Below are 23,424 nucleotides of genomic sequence, written 5' to 3' on the forward strand. Positions count from 1 at the left end.
TAAAGTTAACATTATTAGATACCGTTTTAGCACATCAAAGCTTTGGTATTCAACACCTCAAACTAAACTCTCCAGGTGCTACAGATCCTGATAGACAATGTAATTGATTGTAATCAGACTGGCCCATATGAAACCTTGGTTGCGTCATGCATGGTGGCCCTAAACTGACCAATGTGACCAATAATGGTCAGATTTATCTTTGAAGAACACAGATGCTGCTCCATATGAGTCATGCAAATAACATGCAGAGCTTACAGCCGCTAATTCAAACAGATGCCTCGCTTGGCACACACTTTCTTCCCGCCTTTTACTAATACATCATATTGTTATCTAATCCGCTCAGTCACAATTAAAATGATATCCACATCCGCCCTTTTAACCATATTATCCTTGAATATTCAAATCTCCGGCTGTTTTAATCCCGAAGAAAACAATTAATTTCCGTGGAGCAGCATGCATAGAGAAAGCTCTTTTATGTTCCCTATATGCTATAAGATAACCGGCTAACATGCAGCAGCTCCTGTGTATTAATTATAACTGTATAAAGAAACAATATGGCCTTATATCGAGGGGGGGGGATCCCTTCTGATGCAGCAGGGGCCTGTTGCCCTCTGAGGTCAGCGCAGTGGTCATTTATTGTTCTGTTGTGGAGTGCGATGCTGCAGAGAGGAGCGTCAGAGGAGGATTAGTGAGCGGTGGCACATGTCAGGGAGTGAGAGTGTGGACTAGACGGGGCGTCATGGGGCTCAGGGCCGCTGACACGCGGCCGAGCACGCTTCATGGCAGCACAGACACTGAGGCTGTGTATTAAGATGTCTGGTGATTCATCACACAGGCCTGTGGTTTCTCCAAAACAATTACAAAGATATAAAAAACATGAATCTGCACGTGTGGTGTATTTGTAGTTATTTGTGGCTTGTTTTCACCCTTATTCATAGTTGCTTTGTGTCACTTTGTATTTGCTTTGGTCTTTTTGTAGATATTAAATATTGCAGAAATTAAATATTGTCTAGAATTTTGCAAAATGAAGTTCTTAAACGAGACTATTTCTTTTGGTTATATTTACTTTGATATTTCTAAAAGAATATTGAAACTAAAATTATATTCCAGAATAATGTCTCAATAATTGATCGTAAAATGTTAAAGAAATATTTAAATTATGTATGCAATACCAGTCATGGCAGGATGCTTTCACGTCAAGCCTCACTGCTGGGAATTGGACCCTGATCTTTGCAGTGTTGGGTCCGTGCATACAGTTTTACATCAAACCTCTTACACACCCTTGTTACCAACAGTTGATTTCCATACCATGGAAATGACCATGAAACACAATAGAGCTCATTTCACCTGCATGCTCTCCTTTGGTACTTCCACTTGCGATGTAGTTGAACAAAAAGTGTTTTTCTCCATCTTGGATTTGTGCAACCAGCATCCTCAGAGAGGTGTGCAGCCAGTCAGGCCGCTGCCATGTAATCTGGACGGGAACTCGAGCCGTCCCTCACCAGGTCGCTGAGGCCCCACTCATTATCTTATCTCCCATTGTAACCCGCTGTAATTCACTCTCTCATGATTGATGATGTCGCTGTCTGATTACACCAAGACAAAACCCCCTAAGATCACCTTTCGTCCCTGTGGCCAGAGCTCCACGAGGTCCATCGGAGAGGAAGACAGGGGGGGTTGGTGGCCATGTTGAGCTGCTGTCACACGCACATCAGGTGTGCATTATTTCTGAGCAAGAATCAGCACAATGGCCTATTTTGTGCTTTATGATAAATGACTGTAATTCAGTGATGTCTTTTTTATGTGCGTGCTATCAATATAAGAAGTCCCACTTTCTTGCGGAAGGATAATAACATTTGGGTGGCTCATGTTTGGTTGATTTGGATCTTAATGTTCGAGATGTGACAAACAAGACAAAGTGTTTCTGATATGTTTGTGTGGTGCAGCACAAACAGAAATAAGAACGCCGGGGTATAAAACATTTAGACTGAAGGCTCCTCTGCTTCAGATCCTGTCCCTGGCCTTCCTTGGACAAATCAGATAGGTAACCTGTGCTCTTTTTAAGTGAGACAGTGAGCCCGGTCTCTCTATGCGGCAGGTGGAGACAGATGCCTCATTATCCATGCCACAGGGGACAAAACAAGCCCAGGACACGATGGCAACCCCCCCCCCCCCACTGGCATTCAGTTTCCTGTGCACCAACACGGGGCAACCTTGGACCGCGCTCATCTCTGACCTCAGTGAGCGCAGGTCGCTCGCAGAGTCACATTAAACTTTCAGAGAACCCAAAGGTCCCCGTCAGGAGTGTTAACAGCAGCATTGTCCCCGCTCCCCCTGACTCAAAGGGCCAAGTGTAACAGGGCACCCCCTCCCGTGGTCAGGGCCGCCCCCCCTGGCTCCACAGATACAGTGACACCCTTCAAATCCATCTGCAGCTCCTTTGAGTCTCTGTGAGTCGGTTAGAGAGGCAGAAGTAGAAGATTCAAGAGCAAGTGGCTTGTTTATTTTTTTGCAAAGTGTAAAACGTCAGCGGAGCTGCATCGACACGGACGGCTGAACATCGTCTGTACGACTCAGACTACAGCGAGAAATGCATGAGGGCAGGTGTGGGATCAGGCTCAGATGATGGGATTGCCACTGAGACGGCTGATCACATTAAAGGTGCAGTCTGCCTGAACAGACGATCACAATCTGCCAGCTAAGAGTTATCAAAAAATAACCTTCAAACTTTTAACATGACATTCGAGGGCTGTGCCGAAAATCAATATTGTCTTGAATTTTTACCAAGTTAAATAGTTATTTCCCTCTTCAACTGAATGCAAAGAAACAACGTTAAACAACATTTAAGATGAACAACTAAAGCATGAAATCTGTTCACTGACTTCAACTTATGGTTACATTTACTTTGAAATTTCTAAAAGTATATTGAAACTAAAATTATTTTCCAGAATAATATCTCAATAATTGACAGTAAAATGTCTCCTAAAGGTCATAAAGAAAACACTGAAAATAAACGAACACGGGTCCTTTATTTTGTTGCAGTATTTAAGATGTAATCTGTTTGTGTGGCAGCTTTCATCAGATATTTGGCTCAACAAATTGGCAAAGAAATCAAACCAGTGACATCTGTTGAAGTTGTAGCCTGGTCCATAATAACTCTGTAACACCACTCACCCCCTACTGTTAAAACAACATCATATTTATCCCGGATTGGTGATCGTAATATTTCAAAAACAGAGTACTTTGTAGAAACAATGAAACCACCTGCCGCAGATTTTGTGACATCACTTCAACACGCTGCAGATTAGCAACCGAGGTAGCAGAAAACTGTCAATAAATATGACAGAGAACAACAGAGACTGTGATTAACACCGAAGCATTTGTTGGTCCTCCACACAGTACGTCATTTGTTTTTCTGCACTTGGTGATTTAATATTCCGTAAAAGTATCAATATAACAATGTAAAAATACAAATCTTGCATTTAAATAAAAGTACTTATTCAGCAGAAAAATACCCTCAGTAACTGATACGTCATTATAGATTGCATTATTAGATAATCATGCAATAATGCATGACTGGCATTTTACTGTTGGTAGTGTGATTTTTTAAGTGTAACTAATATAAATGTGAATGATGAACCCTGGAAAAGTAAAGTAAAATGGAGGTTTTGCTGCCATCTAGTGGTTCAGTTCTGAACCTCCACCACGGATTAAACGGCAACAGAGGTGGAAAGACTTGACCTTATCTCATCATGTCAATGACTGTGACAGGATGACGTAAATACATGCACATGGAGCGGTGATTGTTCCTAAAAATCAAACATTGAATTTCCATCAACTCTTCTGGTTTGTGGACAAATTGGAGATGAAAAGAAGCTTTACAAAAACCAAACGATTTCATTGCTGATGCTCGGCTGTCTTCCTGAGGTGACGCTGCAGCAGGTGCACAAACACAGCGATATTCACGACAAACTGGATTAGGCCTATAGAGGAAATGCCGTAGTTCACATACATGAAGCCGCCAAGAGTCGGCCCGACCGTGCGAAGCAGAGATTGGACGGATGCACACAGTCCCATCATAGTGCCTGCGTTCAAGAACAAAGTGGGTTCAACAAACAATTTAATGAAAGTAATTTAGCTTATCCTCAGTATCTAGTATAACGTGAGCCTGTAGTTTTCTTTGCTTTGGGTAGTTTTGTAAAGTTATACTGCTTTTGTGCACACACGTGATCAAAATGCAGCTGTGTGTAATTGGAGGCTGTGAAAGAGTGCACCTGCTGTTAATGGCTGTTGTGAATGTTGTGCAAGTAGAAAAGCAGGATGACGTCACCTGTTTTGGAGGACGGTACGCTCTTGGTGAGCATGCTGTCTGTGATGACATTAAACACACTGAGAGAAAACATCATCGGGACGACGGTGAGGCAGAACTGGAACACATCCTGCATGTAAGCCTGCAGAAATAAATACATGTCAAATGATCTGCAGCTGAGGATTTTTTTCATTATGACCAAATGAGCACACTTGAGCAAAAAAAGACTTATTGTAGATGTAAAATTTAAAAAATGCAATTTATTGCAATGAAAAGGAGAAATGCAAGAAATGCTAAGATTTGAGAAGCTGTAACCAACACATATTTGTACTAGCAGATGACAATGTCAGTCATTCCACCACTTCAGTCCAGACTGAAATATCTTGCGACTATTGGATTGAATGCCATGAACGTTTCTTTGTGTGTGTGTGTACCTGAGCCAGTCCCACCAAAGAAGAAACGCCGATGGACAGAAGCAGCAGCGAGTTCTCAGAGTATCTCGCTGTAAGTCGACCGACCACTCCTCCCTGAACAACCTGCACAAACATCCGGGTTTTTACTGACCTCGTCCTGCAGTCTAGAATCATCATGAAGCCCTGAAAATCGAAATCAGCTTGTCTCGCATTTCAATCTGAGGGACACTTACCATTGAGGCGATGCCAAAGTAAGCCATCAGATAGCCATTCTGCTCAGGTTTCAACTTGAAGAAGTCCAACGCAATGATAGAGAACATCACTTGAAAAATGCCTGAGGACGGAGAAAAGAACTTCTTCTGTTTGATTAGTTGTAGACAGACCGTTATTACTTGTTATTATTTTTCTCACACACTCCAGCTGGATCGATATAAGAGGCCTTTAAACACATAATCCATTCTTCAGAAAAGCAAATGCAGTGGGATGCCACACATCACACACCAGGCCATTTTAAACAGTATAATAGATGACCGATTGCCGATATTGTGCAACAGAAGGATTATGGGGAAACTATCTACTGAATTCACACGGAATCTGTGTTTCACAATTTGTTAATTTACATTGAAAAACCTTGGGATGGAAAGCGATAAACGTATTGTGGTGAATACATCCGTGTGTGAAAACGAACCCTCTTCTCACCTGATGGCAAACCTGCAACTATCTTCACAACAAAGGTCCGCTTCACACCAGGAAACTTCAGCAGTCTGGTGATCTCTCCCACGTTGAATATTGACTTGCTTTTGTTCTCACCTGCAGCGAATTCAAGAATAAAAGTCTTGTACCATCTCCAAAATCAAAAGAATCCTCTCTCAGTCTTCTCTCATTCATCTTTTCAAGACTATTACTGTAACTACCGGTACCTTCTCTCTGGCATCAACCAAAAGTCCCTCTCTCGCCTCCAACTCGTTCAAAACGCAGCAGCTCGGCTTCTCACTGGTTTTAACAAACAACATCACATCACCCCAATCCTGGCTTCTCTCCACTGGCTCCCTGTTTGTTTCAGAATTGATTTTGAGATTTTACTGATGACTTTTAAAGCGCAGATGGGTTTGGCCCCAACATATATAGAGGGAATGTTGACCCCCTATGGTGGGGCCTTTCCGGCTGTTCCAAAGTCGAGGCTGAAAACGAAAGGCGACGGTGCTTTTGCCATCCGGGCCCCTCAGCTTTAGAACGACCTGCCTGAGGAGATAAGGCTCGCAGAATCAGTAATATCTGTTAAATCACTTCTCACAACACATTTTTACAGACTGGCTTTTATGTGATGTCGTCGCTTTTCTGTTTTATTTTTAATTGTTGATTTTACAAAATTATTTTACTTAATTGTTTTTTATTATTTCTTCGTTTATTTTTATCGTATCAGCTGTCTCACTGAGCTTTCTGTTGTTTTATTGCCTTGCTGCTTTATCTGTCAAAGCACTTTGTAAACTCTGTTTTTAAAGGTGCTATATAAATAAAGTTATTATTATTATTGTACATGTACAACGTGTCTTAGTAACATTCTAAATTAAAATGTTTTAAAAAAGCATTTGTTAATAAAATACGCAATTGTCTTACAAATGCCTCATTATCTTACGAATGAAGGTACATGATATATATGCTTCAAACATGCAGGTCACATTTACACTGTACCACAAACCAAATCAAAATCACAAAGAACTGGATCAGTCGGTTTATTTGTATCATAAATGTTGCGAGGGACAAAGACCCAGCAGCCTAATAAGTGTCCCTACACCTTTAATGTGCCTCCAGTCTTGGAGGCCGCCCTGTTGCTCGATTGTCGGTGCCCCTTTTTGATGTCTGATAATTCCATCTCCAGTTTTCTCCTTTCTGCCGTCACTGCCTTGAACTTCTCTCCCTGGTCTCTGACCGTGTTCTGACACCGCCATAAACGCACCGCTGCCTCTGCCCCTTTATCTCTCAGCTCCCCGCACAGCTTCTGCGTGTCCCTCAGCTCCTCAGTCCGGGCGAGCAGCTCTTTCTGTACGGACTGGAGCTTCCGGAGAGGCACCTCTTGGCTGGGTCTTCTGGTCGTGTGACGTCTTTGTTGGACTATTAGTAATTCTTTCCCTATGTGATCCCCAATGACGCGAGACCTTTCTCTCTCATCGAGCTTCACCTTCTGTGTGGAGAGCTCTTTTTCACACTTTTTGAGCGCCCGCCTCAAGACGTCAGCGTCGCTTTCTTTGATGCTCCTCTCCCTCTCAAGATGCTGGGTGTCCAGCTTGAGGAGATGGATTTGCTTCATCTGCTCTTTGCACTGACCGTCCTTCTTGTTCACAATCGTGCTGGTCTTGTCACGCAACTCCGAGTGTTCATTTCTGCAGCGCAGCAACGTGTGATTCAGGCCGTCTCTCTCTCCGATCGCCCGGTCCAGACATCCCTTCAGGTGCTGCTGCTCGGCCCTGTGGTTGACAGCGCGCTGCTCCAGTGACTGCTTCTCCTTCTTCACTGACTCCAGCTCCTCTTTGAGGGCCTCATTCTGCGTGCGCTCCCTCCTCAGCTCCTTTCCCTGGATCTCCATCTTCTTACCCAGCACCGACAGTTCTTTTTCACGGTGCAACAGTTGCTTCCTCTGGTGGACTCCGTTTTCGATCAAGTTGTGGATTCTTTGCCTCTCTCCCTTGATCGGCTCAGTATCAGTCATCAAAAGCGCAACTTTCTCCTTGAGGACCTCGTTTTCCATCTCAAGGGCTTTGTTTTTCTTCCTCGTGCAGAGAGATTTTTAAAGTAAAGGTTTAGACTCTCTTGTCACCATTGGAAACAAAATCCTATCATCATATCATAACATTCCAACAGAATGTTATGAATTAAATGTTATGAATTAAAGGTGCTGTTGATAACATTGATGCCTTTCAGCCACTAGATGTCGCACTCTCACTCCCCCGTTCAATTGTGTTCACTTCACAACATGCTTGCCAGTCCTATGTATGCAGGAGTGAGCATCTTAACTTTAAAGTGCAGCTATGTTGTATCTGTAGCCTATGTTGTGTGTTCAAAGACATTTTGTTCTTACTTTAAAAATAAATCGTAAAAGACACATTATTTTTACTGCAAAATGTCAACATTTACAGTGATTCCCTGAGAACATTAGGTGAGGCAGACGGAAGTGTGTCTTACTGTCTTTGTTGGTTCCTGAAGCTTCAGATTTGGTCGTTTTGGGGATAAACTTTAAAACCAACAGTAAACTGAAGGCACTCCCCACAGCACCAAAAAATGCGGTAAATGTCTCCCTGGGAATTAAAAGCAGTGTTAGGTGCACGATAGAAGAGACACTATCTTTATCCCTTTAAGGGATTTGGGTTCAGTGTATTGCTCAGGTACACTTCGACACGTGCCACGTCCCAGTTGGGGGTCGAGCCGTTGACCTTCCGGTTCCCAGACGACCTCTTAACCCAGTGCGCCACGGTCGCCCCCAAATATAGATAGATATACTATGTACAGTACATTTACAATGTTACACACACAACAATACCATTCATATCATCATCATTTTCGTTGCATTTCCATGTTTAGTTAAAGCTGTAAACACAACATTAACAAGCTATCCCCTTATGAAGGGGTCAGAAAACAGTTGCTTATTCTCACACCCAGCAGACGTGGAGCAGCATCAGCATTCATTTGGAGTCTTTTTTTGTGGTCACGTTGACTCTATTTTTAGCTCTGTTTTGGTCTCTACTCACTCCTGATTAAAATCTCTCAGCTCTTTAGCTGCTTGATGTTCCATTCTGCAGCACATCACTCAATGCAGACTCGTTCTCCAACAACACACACAGAATTAAACTCACCCAAAGCGCGTGTTAAGATGGCCGCCCAATGTGGAGCCAGCTATCATGCCGATGCCAAAACACAGGCCGATTTTGGATAAAGCATCTGCCCGTTTCTCAGGTGCTGAGAAGTCTGCAACGACCATCTGACATGCTGCAGACAGGAGAGGGATGAAGAAATAAAAGCAAGTGAAACAGCATCTATTTTTAGGATCATCAAGAAACAATAACATTAGGATAACATGTTGTTTGATTTTTGGAGTGTAGGTCATACAGTAGACTAGAGGGTAGTCTATTTAATGCCCTATTTTAATGTTTCACTTGATTTAACCACAGAAATCGTGTTAACAGTTGGAATGTTCTTATTACTAATTATCTGCTGATACCAAATCCCAATCAATATGCTCCTTCATACAGTATAACATTATGCAATAAAAATGGCAAGTTTTTAAAAATGTTCTTTCATTTCTTAGCAAGGTGTGAAAGACGGCTTCTGGGTTTCATACAACTACACGAATCACAGTAAATTCTTTGAAGGTGTATTTTTTTTCAACAAAGTATTAAGGACACTGTCAGCAAAACAAACTTAGATTTAAATCATAAATTCTAAATATTAAGAGAAAAAAAGAATCGACAATGTTCTTAAAAAAGAAATCACACCATAACTTTGGTTTGAAGTAGAAAATGTTACACTGAGTGAGCAGGATTGTATAGATGAGCGGTGCTTACCAGGCAGAACATGCATGAAGACTGTGGGGAGCTTGTGGATGAACAGCATGGCAGGATTCTCTGCTATGGCCAGCAGCAGAAAGAAAACGACTGTGGAAGAACACGCCAGAGACAAAGCTGCTCGTGCTCCGAAAATATCTGCAAACCTGCAAACAACAACAAAACTCACATACCACAAGTTTTCTCCTGGACAAAAACAGTTTAGGTCGCTGTTATGAGAACAGCAGCCTCTGAGAATAGAATAACATTCATGCACAACTGTAAAAGCAGCGATTACTTTTTGGATTGTCTTATACTTACCTTCCAAACATAGGACCCCCAAGCAGCTGGATTAAACCGACCGTGGTTTGCAAGTAACCAAACCACAAGGTGTCGAAGCCAAGTTTCTTTGCCAAATACTACAGAGATACATAATGAAAATACATCTTCAAATTCGCACAGTCGTATGTGGTAAGGTCTACATGCTTGGAGTAGCTATTATCTGGAAATCAGACCATCTCTACTCATCAATCCATCCAAATTGTGACATAAATTTCAGTAATAATGCATCATAATGTATTAGTTGATTCGATTTTCTATTATTAATCAAAGTAACTATCAAAAGCTGACCTAGTGCAGATAAAAAAGTAGTGCAGATAAAAAAGTACAATATTTGCCTCCAAAATGTAGTGAAGTAGATAAAGTAGCAGAAAATGGAAATACTCAAGTAAAGTACAATTAGGGACAGTACTTGAGTAATGTACTTTGTTACTTTCCACTGCTTAAGTGTGGCTTTTAATACAGTTGTAACAGAGTATATTCACAGTATGTTATTAGTACTTTTACCTGGTAAAGGATCTGATTACTTCCACCACTGAAGATCATTATATAACATAAAAGACCTATAACGATGACAAAGTAAATCTATCTGCAATTATAATGTATATTCAGTAAATGTGAGTGTATGTTGCTGATAATAGACCTAATAGCACATTTATAAATACAGGGCTTTTACTTGAAATTATGTATTTTTACATTAACTAACTGCTTACAACGGAGGATTTCGGGCGATGCTGTGAATTGATGCAATCGTAGCACAAATAACCACTGTTAACGTGTCATAACACACATGATCACTCGTACACTCATAATAAATAATACAGGCCATGTGTCATCATAAATAATAACAATAAAAGAAAAATAATGTCCAGCGTTTCCGGAAGCGTTTTCACGTTCAACGCCGGCACGGAAATCTTAGTTTCGGACACGTGACGTGACAGAAAAATACTCACAGGGGTGACAGAAAACTGTAAAAACATCCATGTAATATCCAAAGCAGCGATGATGTAAACGATGTGAACAATCTTCTTCTTCTGCTGTTCTGTCATGTTATCCTGGGTGGGAAGTGGAGCCCTGGGGGTCGCTTCCCTGGTTGTTTCTCCTCTTCCACTCATTTTGCTTCTTGCAGAAAAACACGCTTTATACAGTAACTAACGTTAATGTCCAGCGTGCAACACACTCCAATCAAACTGCGATCAAGGTGTCAATTGTCCAGTAAAATACCCTTTTCCCCGGTGAACTCTCACATAAACTAGCTAACCTGATGTTAGTTGTACTTTGGAACCGAACGGAGAGGCGACATGGAGGCGTTACAGAAGTAGACGTAGCCTACATACATTTTAACCCCTGTCCCTGAACGTCTCTTCAATAAGACACCGAAGGTGTGGAAGTTAGTTTTCTACAGTGGTGCATTCAAAAGCTCATACTTAGATTGTACTTTAGAGTTTTCTCGCTCGTTTTATTGGTTTTGGGTGAAACACTAAAGAGGGGTGTACTTCTTCCCACTCCTTTTCGGACATGTAATATGTATTTTTTTTTTTTTTTTTGAGAATTTACTTTATTAAAATGCTCTTCATTTTATTGGCTATTCTTGTTTGGCTTTCTTATTATTAGTTACATGTCAAAAATGAAAAAGTGTGGTTTCTCCGATAGGTTACTGAAAGCAGTACCTTTTAATTACGCTGTGTGGCAGAGTTGAAAATAAACTCTGTGCAGCACCTCAGTTTCATGTTGTCTGTCTGTCTATCTAAAGAAGTTCTTAAATGCCATAAATGTTGCAATGCAGCAATGGAAAATAAGTACCGGTACTACAATTGAAATATGCAAAATAATTGTTTTACTAATAGGCTATGTAATAATAATTTTAAAAAAAGTTAAAAGAAGTAAAAAAGTACTCAATCTGCAGCTGAGTGGCCCCTGGCAGTGTTAAATGATTATGAGTGCAATATTGGAATAGTATTAGCGATGCATTAACACGTAAACTGAACTTTTGCCAGTGTAGAGTATTTTGCTGAGGCATTTAATTCCTATGTATGATTCTGCCTGCACCTGGGTGTTATTTTGAGTTCAGGGATGACTGAAGTGTAAATATCAGGTTATATCTTCTAAACGGCAGTTAAGTTTCTCTTAACGCTCTGTTGTGGTTGAATCGGCTGAGGTCACTGACAATATGTTCCAATATGTTCATGAACAACATCTGGACCCAACGACTTGGAATTGCATAATTTCTGGGCACCCTTTGGAGTAATTTGATAATTTTATAAAGTATGTGATTAGATTGTTTACGCTTTTATGAATAAAGTCACTATATCTTTAGTAAAATCCATAAACAGACATGATAATCTATAATGTATTTTTAAAATGTGGTCTTAGTTATCTTAGTTAGGGAACTTAGAGGAGATGGGTGGAGGATTACCAAGAAAAGGAAGAGGAGCAAGGTGGACAGTTTGAAATAATAACTTTACTTCAACAATAGCTGACATTACTAAAATCCATAACACATGAATGCGTTTGAGCAGTGGTTCCGAACCTGAGGGAAATACTTTTATCCTTTCAATTTAACATCCTCAAGCAATGAAAAATAATCCGAGACAACATTAGAAACCATGTGGCGTTGTTTGCTGTCGGTTTATCTGAACATTTTAACGGATGATTTATTTTAATTTTTTTATATTTTGTATAGATTTTTTTTTTTAACTTTTCAATATATTCAATTAATAACAAATAATAACAAATTAATGATCGCTAAAAAGTACACAAAGGAAATACAAATATTACCAAAAATAACAAATCTTTTAAAAAAAACTGTTTTTATTGTGTTTAGTGTTGCTTTTATATGTCTCTTAAAACATGGGGGATCTTTAAAAAACAACAATGTTTGAGGAGTCTTATTTTGAAACTTAAAAATTAGCGCTTCAGGTTTATTATTTTGAAGTCCGTGAGCGACTTCCTCCTTCTCCCGGAAGCGTGCTCCACCAGCTGGTGTGATAGCCCCTCTGGTGTGTGTGTGTGTAGACTGTCAGAGGAGGACTTCAGTTAATCAGTTTCAGGAATATTTCCCTAATTTCTCATGGCATGTAACTTAGATATCAGAAGACATAAAGACACGATGCAGATCCTCACTCCTCACGTTTACTGGGCTCAGCGGCACGGAGAGATTTATCTCCGGGTGGATCTGAGCGACGCGAAGGTAAGTTCCACATCACCCAACCGGCTAGCTTAAGCCCTGGTGTTCAGCCAGTTAGGCTAAAACGTGGCTAAACTGACCTCCTAACGTTAGCTAAATCATCACCAACCGCCTCCATGATCTCTGAATTAGTGCAGAATACAGGCTGAAAATGAGCTGAATGAGTTATTTGTGTTGTAGCTACACTGCACAGTTATTATCAACTAAATACTTCTGATATCATTGTCAGAAGAGAGTACTCCAGAGACCCAGCTCTGTACAAACGGCATCCGGGTGTTAATGATTAATTTATGTCAGCCAGTTAAAACAAATATTATTTGACTGACTGCTTTATTTTATTCTGCTGGCTTCATGTGTTTGCATTAGTACCATGGAATACATCCTCCTGCTCCAGTCCTCGTCCTGCAGCTGCTGGACAAACGTCTTATAAAAGATGCATGACTTCTAATGGTTGTTCTGTATCCTGTTTAGCCTCCTAGCAGAACGGCTCAATGATAACCGGAACAGGCTGACAGAAGAACACTTCTGATCACCGAGGAAAGACTAAATATAAGAACCTCCTCTCAGTTTAATGAAATACAATTCAGTAGCACTAGCACGGCATTTAAGCCTCTAAAATGCCCGTAAAGTGTATGATATGTTACAGGGCTGTCAAACTAGACTGCAGTGTATTTAGCCTGGTGTACCGGATACACTTTGTACTGATTCGAAAGGATAAATCTGGTAATAATCTACATTTTTCTAAACCAAAACTAACAATGAATTGATCCCACTAACAAGGAGCCAACGCCTGATTTTATTCATCTGTGCCATGGAGCTCCTCACACACCATTCTGCTGCTTTAAATACTCACGAGATATCCGTCTGCTGATGAAACTAGTCCCTGACAAATGTACTATTTACTCCTATTTGAACTACAGCTCTCAGCTGTTTAAATAATGAAACTATAGTATTTGTGATCTTTTCATGGGATTTGTTGACAGTAAGACAAATATAATATAATATAATATAATATTAACCAGACTTGTCCTTTAATTGTGTGTGTGTGACGCCAACTCGAACTGCGAGAAACCTGGGCGTGACCCCGGACGACCAACTGTCGTTCTCAGCAAACATTGCATCAGTTCCACGCTCCTGCAGATTCCTGCTCTACAACATCAGGAGGATTCGCGCCTTCCTCACTGATGAGACGGCGCAGGTGCTCATCCAGGCTCTTGTCATCTCCCGCTTGGACTACTGCAACTCACTACTTGCCGGCTCCCCGGCGTCGGCCATCAGACCTCTGGAGCTTGTCCAGAAAGCTGCAGCTCGCCTGGTGTTCAATCGCCCCAAGTTCTCCGTTCTCGACACTGGCTACCTTAAGAGCCTGCATCCAGTTGAAGACTCTGGTGCTAGCCTACAGGGCAGGGAAAGGAACAGCTCCTTCCTATCTCCAGGCCATGGTCAAGCCCTACACCCCCGCCCGACCACTTCGCTCTGCTACCTCGGGGAGACTAGTTGCCCCGTCGCTCAGAGGTCCCTGCAGCCGATCGACCCGGTCGCGGCTGTTTTCTGTCCTGGCCCCTCAGTGGTGGAATGAACTCCCCACTGACGTCAGGACGGCAGAGTCGCTGCCCATCTTTCATCAGGCTGAAAACTCACCTCTTCAAGAAGGCCTACCCGTAGCCTTCCGCTTAGCACTTACTTAGCATCTATTGTATTCATACTAGCTTATTGCACTTCTCGTTTTCATATTAGTTTGTGGCACTTATTGCATTCGTTTGTTTCTGCACTGTACGTTGGCGCTGGTTTATGCTCTTAGATGCTTGTTTGAGGAAAGGACATGCACTTATTACTTCTGGTGACTAGTTCTCTCGAAAACCGATGTTGAATACACTTATTGTAAGTCGCTTTGGAAAAAGCGTCTGCTAAATGACTGTAATGTAATGTGTGTGTGTGTGTGTGTGTGTCAGGTTGGTTGTGATGACTGCATTTCTCTTTTTCAGAATCTCGACATCAGCTTGCAAGAAAACAACACACTTCAGTTCAGAGGTTGGTGTTTCTATTGGTGCATGTAAAGAGGACAAATATGTTTATAAGAACAATTCAAGAGAAGTTGCACGATGAAATTTATGAAGTGAAATATTGTAAAATATTCCGCATACTTTATTATTTATGATGGCAATTTCTGTATGAAACGCACTGTAAAGCTTAATCTTGTTATAATATAAATTGTAATCTTCTTCCACAGCACAGGGCCATGGAGCTAAAGGAGATAATGAATACGAGTTCAGTTTGGAGTTCTTGGAACCTGTTAGACCTGAGGTATTGAGCTTTTATCCATGTCAAATCAATTGTGATGTATTCTTTTTGCATCATTGAAATATGATTTAGGTTAAACGCCAGAGTGCAGAAGGGCAGTTATTGATTCAATTCATTTTCCTACAGTGTCTGGTATTAAATATTTGGCACACTTGTAGCTGCCCTCTCCATTGTCTCTTGTTGTGTTATCTTTCCGAGACAAATTTTTAGTGATGTGTCACTTGGTGCAAGAAAAACCTACCAGATAATTTGTCTCGTCAACAGATCCTGCTAATACAATAGCACACTCCATACAATGTTCTCTTGCTGTTCAGATGAAAATAATACCGTGCGTGAACGACTGCGTGATAATGCGTCATGCTGCTGATTGGGCAAGCGTACCCGCTAGAAATAACTGCAGTAAAGTCAAAGTGAATTGTGATTGGAAAATGTTTTCTTGCTGGAGAGAGGCTTGATTAGCTGCTACATCACAGCCTGGAATATCCCATTTATTATGAATGAATTTATTCTAGGACAGAGCTGTTTTATTCCACCTCTCAAATAAAAGCATTTGTCGCACAGTTAACTGTTTTTTTTATTGATCATCCGTAGCGGATGAAATGTGCTTACGGGAGTCGCAGTCGTCTTGTTTTTCTTCTTGGATACACACAAACCGGCTGTGTTCACACAACAGCTACCGGTACTCGCATTACGTCAGTGCCTTCTGCGTGTCTCGGTTAAGATGCGTATAAATGATCTAATACTGTGTTTTCAGATCAACCATAAGTCCACCCAGCGTCAGGTGGTCATCAAGATCAAGAAGCAGGCGGAGCGCTGGTGGGACCGGCTGACACTGCAGGGGAAGAAGCCTCTGTTTCTGGCTCCCGACTTCGACCGCTGGCTGGACGAGTCCGACGCAGAGATGGAGCTTCAAGCTAAGGTAGGAGCTGAGAAACGCACACAAATGAGAATAAGTCCACTTTGATGAGTTAAATGTGATCTACCCTGGAAAGGGCTTTTGACTGCTAATGCAAAGCTGGCAGCAGTATGTTGTGAAGCGAATATGTGGTCTATAGGAGTTATTATCGCCTCGGTTAGGTTGGTGCAGCCATGAGGCCAGGGTAAGCTCCTCATGCTGAGCCTTGCAAAGCCAAACCACAAACATTTACATTGCTCGTTGTGGTCGGGCAAAGCTGAACTTGGGAAAGGTGTAAATTCAAATCAGCTGCCTGACCGTTCTCTCCTTTGCTGGGATGTTAACATGAAGCCCTTCTACACATGACACACGGGGCTGTCACAATGATTACGTGGAAAACACAGCAACCATTAATGGACTTCTGTGTACGTCTTATCATCTAATCTACTCCTTTTATTTTTCTTTATGGTTCTGCTTATCAGTGCTACTTTTTACATTGATGATTTCAACCATCGTTTCTGTTTTTTGGTTCCTTATTGTTTTAGTATTAAATAGTTAGGGCTGTACTGGATTTATTTATTTCTTACATTTAAAGCTTCTATTGAGATGTGTCCTCATATTTAATAAACTTTATCATGTGTAGCTGTTCACACTGTGGATATATTTAACATTTCAGTGGAAATTCCAGTAGCTTTATAATACACCCTTATGAATTTAGTCTTTTATTTCTAAAGGTACTCGCCAAATCATCAATTATAATACACAAGTCAGTGAACTTCTCTGGATCTAATGAGAGCATTGACATCGTTACGCGTAATCACTGTATTAAAACAAGTAAAGATGCCAGTGAATATAAAACAACATTGTAGATCATTTCAGAGTGAGATTCTCATGGTGTGATTTTCTTTCAGGAGGAGAAGATAAACAAGATAAGTGTGGAGTCGAGAGTTCGTAAAGACCGTGAGTCACACTGAGCTCTGCACCTGCAAACATCAGAAACTCATAGAAATGTAATTAATGTGGACCTGTGCTATCCTGTGGGAGGAGTGTTTGCACCGTTAACCAGTTCATTTGATTCCTCAGCCTACCTGGGGCTGAAGAAAGGATACTTGTTTATGTACAACCTGGTGCAGTTCTTGGGATTCTCCTGGATCTTTGTCAACATGACGGTTCGACTCTTCATTCTCGGTCAAGGTTTGTAAAGAAAAAAACAACACTGGCAGTTCATGAGGTGAAATGTATGTCGCAGGAAGGCAAAGTTGGCGACAGAGAATAATTACTGGCAACAGTTACATGTGATGTTCTAGGACTGATTTCCCACCTTCCAGGCAGCTACTTCTTTCAGATAAATTCAGTATGCCATAAACGGATGCTTGCAGAGACATGAAGCCTGCTTGAAGGGGAATCCATCAGTTTATTTTTAGTCATCTTAATGGCAGTTGATCTTGTGGTTTCTTCAGTTCATCACACGGATCTCTGTAGAAGTGAAAACAAAGGCACTCGGCGTGAAACAGTTGAGTAAGACTGGCAGACTGTAGAGGGACGGACGAAATAAAGATTAAACAAGCTATTGTGGACCCTAATCGCTTTTCAATTTTATGGACAAAATAATAAATAAATAAAATAATTAGCAATTTCTGTGTGGGTGTTTATGGAATATGAAAACAGGCGAACATAATTAGCACCACTGTATAAAGAACACGAGGCCCAGAATACACTGAGAGGTCTGTGTGTTTGTTTGTGAGGAGCTATTCACAGATGAGCTCATTTGAATTGAAACAGGAACACAACTACACAGGAGGGATTTGTTTTGTAAATGATGAGGATTATGGATCGTGGCTCATGCAATGTGCTGTTTAATTATGTCTGGTTTGTTTCTCTCGCCCTCCACAGATTCGTTCTACGATACCTTCCACACCACTGCAGATATCATGTATTTCTGTCAGATGATGGCCGTGCTCGAGGTCATTAACCCCTTGTTGGGTCTGGTTAAGACTGGGTTTTTTCCTGCTATGATACAGGTAATGCAGGGAAGTCAGTCGCTTCAGCTCCTATAATACGTTTTATTATTATAAACCGTGAAAAATCTGTACTGAAGTTTAAGAGATTTAACTCTGTGAAACTGGAAAATAATGTTAATAGGAAGTTGGACGCACTGTTAGCATTAAGATGTGACCTACTTTGATGTGAGAGCTCTTGTTCTTGTGCCTCGTGATGTTGCAGGTGGCAGGGAGGAACGTCATTCTGTTCGTAATCTTCGGCAGTCTGGAAGAGATGCAGAACAAACCTGTTGTCTTCTTCGTGTTCTACCTGTGGAGTACCATCGAGATCTTCAGGTCCGCTGATGTCCCCTTCCTCCTCCCCTCTCTGGTGAACATGTGCTGTTGCCTGCTGTAACATCAGCTCTCCCTTCTCTTCATCAGGTACCCGTTCTACATGCTGGCCTGCATCAGCACTGAGTGGAAGCTGTTAACGTGGCTGAGGTACAGCCTCTGGATCCCTCTGTACCCGCTGGGAGTTGTGGCTGAAGGTGAGTGACTGGTTTACTGACCGAATGGTGGCTCAACCCGTGTGCCTCACTTTAAGCTGCTCTGGTGTCCGAGGTGAGAAAAATGTCTGCGTCCAAAAACTACCATAAAGTTGTACATTAATATTATTTTCCACTTGTTCTGCTTCCATTCTAGAGCCCTGGCTTCAAAATTGTGTTTCTTACAAAACATATTTAAAAGAAATTCATCAAAATCCGTGTTGTTGCTAATCATTGACTGATTCCAGACTGTGAAATGAAAAATGTACGTTAGCATAGATACAGAAAACAATACATTTTTCGTGGGTTTTTATACATAAAACAACATTGGTAATACGTAAACAAAGCTTTTAAAAAGTAAAAAAAAAAGATATATATATATAAATAAAATCTATCTATCTATATAACTCGGTAAAAGCGGAAAATAATATTAATATATAGCAGTTTTAGGAAGAGGACACGTTTGTCCTCCAAGGTAAAGAATGGGAGTTTTAATGGGTTGGGTGTCTGTATTCTGTCGATACAAGTTATTACAGACTTATTGTCGGAGGTGTTGGGGTTACACATGTTGCTGACAGTGTGTCGTTTTGTGTTTCCAGCTGTGGCTGTGATCCAGTCCCTGCCCATCTTTGATGAGACGCGTCTGTTCAGCTTCCCCCTCCCTGCGCTCCTGGGACACTCTTTTAGCTTCTCCTACACTCTGCAGCTCTACCTGGTCCTCATGTTCCTGGGTGAGACATCCGTTAACACATAAAAATCAGAAATACAAATGCTGATGGTTGTTTTTTGTTGTGGTATTTTTTGACAAAATTCAGGATGTTCATTGATTGGTGCATGCAGGAAATGTTCCTGAATATTTCAGGAATAGACGGCAAAGGGATTCAATCTAATCTTGTGTTAGTGCGCACTGATTTGAACTTTAAACTTGACTGTGTTTGGGATACTGTGATTTAATTGGATTTTCATCATACTGTACAAAACATGTCTCTCGAAACGCTGCGCTTGTGGAGGAATTTAGGCAACTTTATAATCGTGCTGTGCAAACGGGCCTTTTGGTGCGTTAGTCTACCGTGACAGAAAGATGGCAACTAGCCTATGAAGGTAATGCTGACAGAGACCGTTTCTTCTCCTCTCCAGGTCTCTTCATCAATTTCCGCCACCTGTACAAGCAGAGGACGAGACGATACCGCTCGAGGAAAAGGAAAGTCCAGTAACTTGACGGTTTATTTCTAACACGCTCTGAACTGCCGTCCTCTTAAAGATACAGCTGATGTTTATTTTCATCTCTAATTGCCTTTCCTCATCTTCCGACACACACACTGACCTGCTGTTGGAGTACTGGTCACCTTATTCCTCCACTGGGTGAACTGTGTAACCTTCTCCAGTCCAAATCCTGTAAACCCTACTGTACCAGCTCGACGGCGGGGGTCCCCGCTTTACTATTACCACGTTTATTCTCTTATCAATGTTCATATTTATCAACTTTTCTGTCGGTGTCTACAGTCACCGTCCAAGGTTTTGTTATATCACAAATATTTTGTTGATTTTCTTGTTTGGGGGGGAAACACAAGTGTTTACTTTATGAACATCCAGGAGTGATTTAGAGTTGGAGATTAAGTGGTTTAGGAAAACAATTTCTGTGTTCAAATACACTGCAACACATCCGCCATTTCACCTTTATTTATATTTTTCACAGTACTACAAAATAAAGGTCCTTGTTGGTTTGAAAAATATTATTAATACTCAAAACGGCTCCTCAAAATATATTGGGTTTATTGGTATTTTAGCCAACTAATTATAAAATCCTAGATTATTCAGAGTCAATTTTAACCTGTTATTTTCACAACCCGTTCTCACTCCCAACTCCTCAAATACTGGCCCAACCTGTCAAGCTATGACACTCCACGTACCCCTCTAGTGTCAGTTCTGCACAGGCAGAGCTGCGTCTTGTGGCCGCAGTACTTGTGACGCGAGTGGAGAAGAAGGGAGGTGACGTAGTCAAACTAGTGACCGAGCAAGTCCACATAGGGCGGAGGTCGGGGTGGATGGATGAGTCAAACTAACACAGGACTTTAACCCAGGAGACCGCTGTTCATATGATTGTCTCCCTGATGTTGGAGATGTCTGCTTGTTTTCTTCAGGGATTGATTGTGTGAAAACAGCCTGTAAACAAAATGTTTTTTGTCAGACTGAATTCTGGAATATCGGAACGTACTGTATTTAGATTCACCGCGAGACGCAACAATCTCAAGGATGTTTCAAGTCTTTGAAAGTTGATTTCGAACTTGTAGATTCTTGGAGAATCCGTCTGCATTAATGCAGAGTTGATAAGCGAACACGACTTTTATGGTTCTTGAATTAATGGAGATATTATTTCAAATGCTTTAGCATGAAAACACTGTCTCTTCACTATAACCTGTCAGTTTTGATAGTTGTTGTTTTGATTCACTGTCACTTGGATGAAGCCGTCGGTCATTTACTGCTGTGAATATTAGCAACGCCAGGCAAATTAATGTAGAACGAAATAATCGAATAATGTTTTTGTTTTTTGTCCTGCGAAATTATAACTGTTGTTAAAAAGTGCAAAAGGGACATGGCTCATCATGATTAGATGTTAGAATGAAGTTAAATACTGTGTTTACAGCGGACAGGAAAGGGGCGATGGAGTTGGCTGAGGTTCAGACTCCACAACCCGCTCACTTATTTGAAAAAGGGCAGAGATACAAATAGATCTCGATGCGTTCTACAAAACCAAATCTTACCATACCTTCATAAATTATACCCATTGTTGTTGTTTGGACCAGGGAAGTTTTGGTCTTATGGTAAGAAATAACCAAAGGGGATATTTGTCAAAAATGTTTGCTTTCCAAAACATCTCGTCATCATATTTCTTTACTCTCAAAGATTGGAATCTGTATCAACGTCATAATATCCACTATTGCTTTAGCTCAATTGTTTTTTAAATGTTGTTTCTAACGAGCAGCAGCGTCTTAAAACGGTCCGATGTAATGATTGGATGTGAACTGTACTCTAGACCAGCGGTTCCCAAACTTTTTAGGCCGCGCACCCCCCCCCCCCCTTAATAAAAAAAAAATTAAAAAAAGCAACAGAGCCTTTTAAGCCTTCATAGCCGCATAAGAATCGGACCAATGAGAGAACAGTTTGCTCGCGCGTGGCATTTGTTTACAAGATTTAGTCCGCTGTTAAATGTTGCAGTGTGAACACAAACCGAACAAAGCAGCAACTGCAACAAAGCAAACGAACTGTTTGTGAAAACGCCCTGAAACACTGCAACAAAGTTTCAATAACTTTCAGTGACACAAGGCGTCACTTTTAAAGAGCAATACGGATGCGAGCACACACGCACAGGCTCAGAGGCAGATTATCACATTTAATTTACAATTAATGAGCGACTAATGCAGCCAGGATGTCTTCGGACAAAGCATCGATGCGGCGCGACACAGTGTTGTTGGACACCGGGATCATGTCCAACTTTTTTGCTTCTTTCTCCCCAATCATACATTCCACCATCTCTCTGGCAGCTGGCGAGCTCACGTCTTCGGCGATTGTGTGCGGTAGCCCCTTTCTCGCTATTCTGTAACCAGATATGAAGCCCGTAGTGCGTCATTTATAGACCAACACATGAATGAGACTGCAGTTGTTTTTGGCTGTTTTGTAACTCCTCCAATTTGGATATAAACAATGTAAGGGGCTTTTGACTTGCACTGGCATGCTTGGTGTTCAGGTGGCGACGTAAATAAGAGCTTCAGACTGTTAGCCAGAACCTCACTGCACACCACGCACTGTGGCTTTGGGGAATCTGCGTTGCCAATCCAAGTGAAGCCCAGACACACATACTTTTCATCATATTTCCTCTTTTTTCCCAGTCTGATGCTCACTCTCGTTTCCTCTTTTTTCACCTTGACTCCGCGATGGGCCGATGTGCTCCCGATTTGTCTGTGCTATCCCTTCCTCCTTTTCGGTCTCCTCTGTCTCATCTTCCTCTGACTCTGGCTAGATTTCTTCTCCCGGTCTCTCCCAACACACCTCTCCGTTCCCCTCGCCTCCGATTCCTCTCTCTCTCTCTGTCCCTCTCTTTTACGACTGATAGCTTCAGATGTCCCACCTGACAGTTTTTAAATTAAAATTACATTTTTTTTTATATTTAATATTATTACACCATCAGACCGCCATTACACTTTTCCTCTCGCGCACCCCCTAGAGGCAGCTCGCGCACCCCCAGGGGTGCGCGCACCCCACTTTGGGAATCCCTGCTCTAGACCATGAGCATTAACAATATTCAGGGGAATGTTGTGGCTGAATGCACCGATTTGACGTGAACATTTTAGAAGTCTATAATAACAAATGTTGTGTAAGTTTTATTTTTAATCTTTTATTCGATGGTTTGTTCCATTTGGAGCCCACATGTCCGAACTGAACTCTTCCAGATGTAAACTCACTACTATAAATTACAAGTACTCGTGCACTCTGAAGGATTCACTGACTGTACACAAGAGTTCTTTGTTTTGCTTTTTCTCCTTTTTCCAAACTGGTCACCTTTTGAGCCTTTGTTTGTTTGTTTTATATTTATTTGTGTTTACTGAAGTTCTTGATTTGAATTTATTTGTTTTAGATAGATTTTTCTAATGGGAAGGATGTGTAGTAGACAAACTGTTTGATTTAGACATTTTATTGCATTTCAAAAGTCCTTTTGGGCAAATTCAGACTTGATTGTAAGTCACAATTACGGTTTCCTGACAAAATAAACATCAGTTACTATTTTGGAGGTGGGGTGCTTTTTTTCTCTCAGTTCCTGTTATGAAATGTTGGAACGGTATTCTTTTCAAACTAGGAACGATGCAGTTATTTGTTATGCATGTTAACTAATCTGCCATGAGGGGCCTTCAATAGATTTTAC

The 23,424-nt window shown here is 41.3% G+C and overlaps 2 protein-coding genes across 2 annotated transcripts; one reads left to right on the forward strand and one right to left on the reverse strand.

The window, feature by feature from the left end:
- Positions 1–3,025: 3,025 nt before the first annotated feature.
- On the reverse strand, positions 3,026–10,880 carry slc67a1 (solute carrier family 67 member 1). Its single transcript, XM_079295507.1, has 10 exons — positions 10,550–10,880; positions 9,579–9,676; positions 9,279–9,424; positions 8,571–8,703; positions 7,903–8,015; positions 5,422–5,532; positions 4,956–5,056; positions 4,744–4,845; positions 4,331–4,451; positions 3,026–4,085 (listed from the first exon to the last, which is right to left on the reverse strand). Exons 1-10 carry the CDS (start codon positions 10,709–10,711, stop codon positions 3,898–3,900), a joined length of 1,275 nt encoding a protein of 424 aa, XP_079151633.1. The 5' UTR covers positions 10,712–10,880; the 3' UTR covers positions 3,026–3,897.
- A 1,726-nt stretch (positions 10,881–12,606) lies between these two features.
- LOC306788467 (very-long-chain (3R)-3-hydroxyacyl-CoA dehydratase-like) lies at positions 12,607–23,255 on the forward strand. The gene is made up of 11 exons (XM_079284007.1): positions 12,607–12,786; positions 14,769–14,814; positions 15,014–15,087; positions 15,839–16,003; positions 16,891–16,939; positions 17,063–17,173; positions 17,873–18,000; positions 18,203–18,315; positions 18,403–18,509; positions 19,106–19,237; positions 19,644–23,255. Exons 1-11 carry the CDS (start codon positions 12,667–12,669, stop codon positions 19,718–19,720), a joined length of 1,122 nt encoding a protein of 373 aa, XP_079140133.1. The 5' UTR covers positions 12,607–12,666; the 3' UTR covers positions 19,721–23,255.
- Positions 23,256–23,424: the final 169 nt, after the last annotated feature.

The sequence above is a fragment of the Melanostigma gelatinosum genome, assembly GCF_949748355.1.
Source record: "Melanostigma gelatinosum genome assembly, chromosome: 2".
NCBI lineage: Eukaryota > Metazoa > Chordata > Actinopteri > Perciformes > Zoarcidae > Melanostigma > Melanostigma gelatinosum.

What these genes read in the sequence shown, in the direction of transcription:
- slc67a1 (XM_079295507.1), bottom strand. Translation starts at nt 10,711, where the DNA reads ATGAGTGGAAGAGGAGAAACAACCAGGGAAGCGACCCCCAGGGCTCCA. An exon ending in TACAGTTTTCTGTCACCCCT is followed by an intron (nt 9,677 to 10,549) that starts GTGAGTATTTTT and finishes GTATCTCTGTAG; the next exon opens with TATTTGGCAAAGAAACTTGG. An exon ending in TTCAGGAACCAACAAAGACA is followed by an intron (nt 5,533 to 7,902) that starts GTAAGACACACT and finishes AATTCGCTGCAG; the next exon opens with GTGAGAACAAAAGCAAGTCA.
- LOC306788467 (XM_079284007.1), top strand. Translation starts at nt 12,667, where the DNA reads ATGGCATGTAACTTAGATATCAGAAGACATAAAGACACGATGCAGATC. An exon ending in TGGAACCTGTTAGACCTGAG is followed by an intron (nt 15,088 to 15,838) that starts GTATTGAGCTTT and finishes CTGTGTTTTCAG; the next exon opens with ATCAACCATAAGTCCACCCA. An exon ending in GTCGAGAGTTCGTAAAGACC is followed by an intron (nt 16,940 to 17,062) that starts GTGAGTCACACT and finishes TTGATTCCTCAG; the next exon opens with CCTACCTGGGGCTGAAGAAA.